At 41.3% G+C, this 6,000-nt stretch overlaps 1 protein-coding gene across 1 annotated transcript in view; it reads right to left on the reverse strand.

The window, feature by feature from the left end:
• LOC140430450 (polycystin-1-like protein 2) overlaps positions 1-5,053 on the reverse strand; it is a 228,784-nt gene extending 223,731 nt beyond the window's left edge. The window contains exon 1 of the mRNA XM_072517932.1: positions 4,689-5,053. Within this exon, the coding sequence (XP_072374033.1) occupies positions 4,689-4,989 (301 nt within the window). The 5' untranslated portion in view covers positions 4,990-5,053. The remainder of the gene's footprint in view (positions 1-4,688) is intronic.
• Positions 5,054-6,000: the final 947 nt, after the last annotated feature.

The following is a 6,000-nucleotide window of genomic DNA, read 5'->3' on the forward strand; positions in this document are numbered from 1 at the left end:
CCTGTAAGGATTCAGGAAGGCAGTCTACTAACCTTTCAGCATAACATGGGGTGAACAATTAGTATACACTTGCCAGCATTGTCCTTGACATGTGAACTAAAAAAGATGGACAATAATAGGCACAAGCAAAATAGTGGAATTAATATTTTCCTTAATTTTGATTATGTCTTCCCTGATGCATCCTTTAACCCTTATTTGCTGATGAGATGGTCTACCTTTAGGCTTTAGTCCGAATGAAATTATTAAGCCACTTTCAGACATATCCCTAACCCTCCCCCTCCTCTAATTCTCAGATACCCCGACTGAGAGCAGGAATGCAGAAAAAGTCATGGATATGGTAGTATAAGGGTCTGTTATGTGCAGGGTTACTGAGGGACTGAGTAAAGTGTTGCCCACAGAGTGATGTAGGAGAGCACATTGACCCACATCCAGGTTCATTTTAGTATTGGACGCAGCCACATTTACCAGGAAGCATATGTTTTTAGACTGGATTGGTGAATTTTCTGATGACGTAATCTTAATACAATACATTGATGAGTGCTCAACCAGAACTGATGAAAAGCCTTTGATAAATTATTTCATTCTCAAGCTTCAGTGACACTCAAGAAGCTTGATACAACCTAGGGCAAAGCTGCCTGCTTGATTGGCAACCCATCCAACATTCACGCACTTCACCACTGATGCACAGTAGCAACAGTGTGTGCCATCTATAAGATGCACTTCAGGATCTCACCAAGGTTCCTTCAACAGCACCTTGCAAACCCACAACCACTACCACCTGGAAGGACAAAAGCAGCAGATATATAGGAACACTACCAACACCCTTCAAGCCACTTGCCATCCTAATTTGGAAATATATCACTGCTCCTGAACTGTCAGTCGGTCAAATCCTGGAATTCCTTCCCTAACAGCACTGTGGATGATCCTGCACCATGTGGACTGCAGCGGTTCAAGAAGGCAACTCGCCACCACCTTCTAAAGGGAAACTAGGGATAGGCAATACATTCTGGCCTAGCCAGCAAAGTCCACATCATGTGAATGAATTAAAAAATAATTGTAGAATGCAAGGATCTTAAAAATTGAGTTAGAAACCCCAAGCAAAGCTATGAAGCATAAAAACGACGAACAAACCATATGATCATACAAGAGAGGCCAAGAACTTTCCAGAAGTCCTAGGAGGAAATCTTTTTGGAAACCCAAAGTGCAAATGTAGGTGGCAGTCTGGAATGAACAGCTAATTGGAAAAGCTAAATTGGAAGCTTTGAAACACAAAATTAAAACTGAGTATGTACCTTTGAAAATGTGTGATGAACTAAAGTTTTAATTGAAGCAATCTGTATGAGATCTGAACAAACACATTTCTGTGGAGTCACAAAGATACAAGGAGAAATAACAACTCTGAATTCCATTGTTTGCAATTGAAGTGAGAATTGGGAAACCTGGACCAGAAATACAGCTAGTCAAAACAACAGGCAGAACATGTACTTAAAGATATTGTGGCCTTGAAAGATTCTTTGAAGAATCAAAATGTGCCCTGGGAAAATATGAGAAGGTAAAAAGGAAGTTGATTATGACTTTAGGAAAAGCTGTTTTGGAACTATGAATAGTAACAGAGCAATGCACTGAAGAGCAGCGTGTGAAGGCAAAGGCTGAACAGGAAAATATATAGTTGAAAGAATAGCCAACTGTCTTTCAGTATACAATTTAAAAATCACATATAACATTTCAGTAGCATGAAGGAATAAAGACTACCTCGAATATCAGAATGGAGGAAAAGCTGAACAAAGTCAATGAGACTCTGCTAAATTATGTACAAACTCAAGATGACATCATCTAAAGGACCATCACAGGTTACAAGGATCTCTCAGGTGAAAGTTTGTTCCTCCGGAGAATGACGAAGTGAAGCAAAATGAATTTAATGTCTGTCATTTTGATGGAATTGGCAAGCAAATTGGCAAAGAAGACTCAGGAATGTTCAGTATTGCGGAAGAAACCCAAGAGGCACAAGACAGAGACTACAGAGCTGAAGTAAATGCTTGGACATTTGGAAGAAAACTGGGGAAACATCACATTACTAAGGTATATATGAAGAGATCGAAATTAAGAACCTGGAATGGCAAAAGCAAGTAGAAATGTTCAACAAAAGAGCATGAAGAGTCTCAGAAACAATTGGCTGAAATGCAATTCCAGAATGTAAGCTTGAAGGTTACTGCAGTGGAATTATACTATACTAAAGAAAAAATGATCAGTGCAGGGAACCAACTTTCACATACAAAAAATGTGTTTGCAAGAAAAAACAAGCATTGATGAGAACACTGGAATGTCACCCACAGGAAGTGGAACACTTGAAAGAGGACTTGAAGCATTTAAATGATGAATTTGTTGAAAGAAATTCAACAAAGGTAGTTCTTCAATTAAAACTTGATGACCTTCAAGTATCGGAAGTCTTTAATAAGCACAGTGCAAAATCTGGAACAGGAAAAGAATTGCTGATGAATACGACCAGTTGCTTGAAAGCAGAATTAACAACCTAAACTATTTAAATTCTTGAACTTCGATCCAATCTGAACAACATGACGGGTGAGATACTCAATATGGAAGAGCAAATTCAGATGTTGGAAGCAGATAAGAGAAATTCTGCAGAGCAGATTGATGATCTAACGAGTGAATTGAAAGAGCCCAAGAAGCGGTCAGTGACCATGGAAGAAAGATTCAGAACTCAACTGAATAGCCAGGTGAAGCTGTCAAATCTATGTAAGTGTTCCCCAGTTAATTCTGAAACAGAGACAACTTAACTGACCCGAGTTGTTGCTGAGTTGATGGGAAGATTCAGAAGTTTGAAAAACAACTGGAAAAGAAGAAAGAGTACTCAAAAACCTGGATAAAATTGTGAAAGAAGCGGGAACAAGGGTTTCATTTTTGAAATGTAAACTTCGGCATATGTCACGTGGGTTGTATGGCAGCAGTTCATCCAGCTTTCAAGAAACGAGTTAGGGGAACAACCATCGACCAGTGCAGCAGCAGAACTGACCAAGTCCAGTTCAACACAAAACAATGGATTAAAAGATTGAAAACCTACCCAAATGGTAGAACAATGTCCAAACCTACATGAAGAACCAACAGCGACAGAACCTTCCACTCATCCGCCAGTAGTGCGAACATGATATGGAAGGGTTAAAATGCTTCCAGGCTGCTTGAGCATTAAAATTCAAGGACTTGAGGAAAGAAATGGGATTACAGTAATGTAGTAATGATAATATAAATGTATGATAATAATTACAATGTAAGACATAAAGTAAACTATAATCACTTAAAATACATTCGTCAAAGACTAGAGTGGGGTACAGTGTAAGGTTTAATGTGGGGCTGAGTACAGCGCCCACCCACACAGTGATGTGAGAAAGTACATGACCATGTTTTGGTCCTGCCCGAAGCTGGAAAGGTATTGCCGGGAGATATTTTGCACCAGCTCGTGGGTTTTGCATACGGATGTGGGGCCAGGTCCCCGAAAAGCCATTTTCGGGGTGTCGGATCGGCCCGGGTTGCAGGCGGCTGCAGGGGGCAGACTTTTTAGCCTTTGCCTCACTGATCGCTCGTAGGTGGGTCCTGATGGGGTGGAGGTCAATCTCTCCACCCTGTGCCTCGGTGCGGTGAGGGCACTGCTGGAGTTCTTGTCCCTGGAGAATGTGAAGTTTGAGCTGAGGGGGGATGAAGGAGGGGTTCTACAATTCTTGAGGTTTGTTTATTAAGCACCTTCGGGAGTTGGTTGCCGTTGAATGCTATGGGGGGGGGGGGGTAGGGGGGTATTGCTTTCTTTTTTGTTTTATGTTTCAATTATATTATTGGGGTTGTTCTATTTTTATTTCTTTTTTACATGGTGAAAATGATACAAAGAAAGCACATGACCCACACCCAGGATCAGTCCAGTGTTGGACAGAGCTGGGTGTACCAGCAAGCGTGGAGACAGCTTCAGATTTATACTCTTCAGTTTGTAAATAGTTCCAGGAGCCATTAAAGACTTACAATCACCCAAGGTGTGAAGACCTCTTCAGGCCTACCGAGCTGTGACCAACACTCTACAACAAAAATGAACTATAAACCTACTATTCTGCATTGGAACTGTACCGCTGGAAAACCTACAGGCTGATCTGAATTCAATATGATCCGAATTGAGCAATATCTAAATTGCTTCAAATCAGCACTTTTGATCTGGGACTTGTCCCGAGTAGCAATGGTCCAGCTGAGCTGTGCAGCTGTGCAGTTCAGCAGCAGCCTGAAAGGTGCCACTGGACCTTGTTTTGTGAGAAATAAAAAATGTGCGAGGGCCACACAAAAAGGTTTATAGCAATTGCTGCTGACAAAAACAGGCTGTGCACAATAATAACACTTAAAAGGTAACACTGCTCGAAGCATGTAGTTATTCAGACCTATGAAAATAGAAGTCAATTTTGTTTCAACGCATGAAAGATGGTACAACAGTGAATTTCTATTGTTCATGCATCAAGCAGAACAAAGGTAATCTCAATTAAACTACAATGACTATTTAGTCCAATATGCAAATTTAGAAAAAAGTTATAAAACAGTTGTGATATTGTTATCGTGCAATATTATTGTGAAGGAAGAGAAAAAGTGGTATCCCAATCCTTCTCTTCTTTTTCTCATTCAAATTCTCATGCAATCTCACCTACCATCTATTTCGTCCTGGGTTAGGTTCTGTTTCCATGGAGCGAGGCCGATCCACCAGTCTTTGTCTGCTTCCAGGTGCTTCTGGACAAACTCTTGAGTTTCCTCATTCAGGATGAAAGCAAGATGTCCCCCACCCCGTTCACACCATTTCTGAGCCCCCTGAAAACTACGCTGCATCTGAACAATCTCATAGCAGCTCCTTTGAAACACCAGCTGTTGCTCTAAGCAGGGACCTGCAGCTGCTCGGGGATTAAAGGTAAAGGTAAAAACTAAAGAAAGGAGAAATTTCCAATGCAGCCTCATCCTTGACTAGTCCGCTGTCATGCTAAGCTTTGAAATGGCTTTGAGTAGAGGAGAGCTTATGGTGTCGCAACAGTGTCAGTCACTGAACTGACTCCAAGCTGCACAAGGCTCTTCTGAAAATCTGAATTGTACATAAACTGAGCATAATTGATTTGTCTGGATTGTGTAACACACATTGATGGATTATCAGCCCCATAAAACAGACAAAATGGTAAAAGACATCATTCTGTTAAATAACATTGAAGGTTTTGTATAGATTTTCCACAATTGCGCATGGCAACCCACTAAATCATCATCTTGTCTCCATGTCCAGTGAAAGTCAACGATAACACAGACAGATGTTACCCCTTCTTTATTGGGACATGTGCAGGATTGAGATAACAGCCTCACAATTATAAAGGAAAGCTATCATAGGAAGCCTTGTTTACACGATAAGCGAGGACATAATTATCGTAGACACTGCCAAAAGACCAGATACAAATTGCTACTGACCTCATTCTGTTCTGGAAACTAGCACCATTCAACTTTATCCCATGCCAATGCTCCACCACATTTCTATTTGAGCTCTCCTCCTGTCAACATGCTACAGTGCAACGTTTCTTTCCCAGTTCATTCATAGAATTCATAGAATTTACAGTGCCGAAGGAGGCCATTCGGCCCATCGAGTCTGCACCGGCTCTTGGAAAGAGCACCCCACCCAAGGTCCACACCTCCACCCTATCCCCATAACCCAGTAACCCCACCCAACACTAAGGGCAATTTTGGACACTAAGGGCAATTTATCATGGCCAATCTTCTCCACAAACAGTTCCCAAGCCCACAATAACCCCGTTGGCTCTATTTCAGTGTGGAACTTGGAAAGTCAGGAGATTTCGCTGGTTAATGTCTATGTCGTCAATGTTCCCCTTTTACTTTGAGAAACCTGTGCCCTTTTAGTGGGGGCAATCTGGCACCGCTCTTGCTCCTCCATTCAAAACTGTTACCAACTAAATAATTGTCTAACCTTCGTTT

Source organism: Scyliorhinus torazame, chromosome 10 (assembly GCF_047496885.1).
Source record: "Scyliorhinus torazame isolate Kashiwa2021f chromosome 10, sScyTor2.1, whole genome shotgun sequence".
Classification (NCBI taxonomy): Eukaryota; Metazoa; Chordata; class Chondrichthyes; order Carcharhiniformes; family Scyliorhinidae; genus Scyliorhinus; species Scyliorhinus torazame.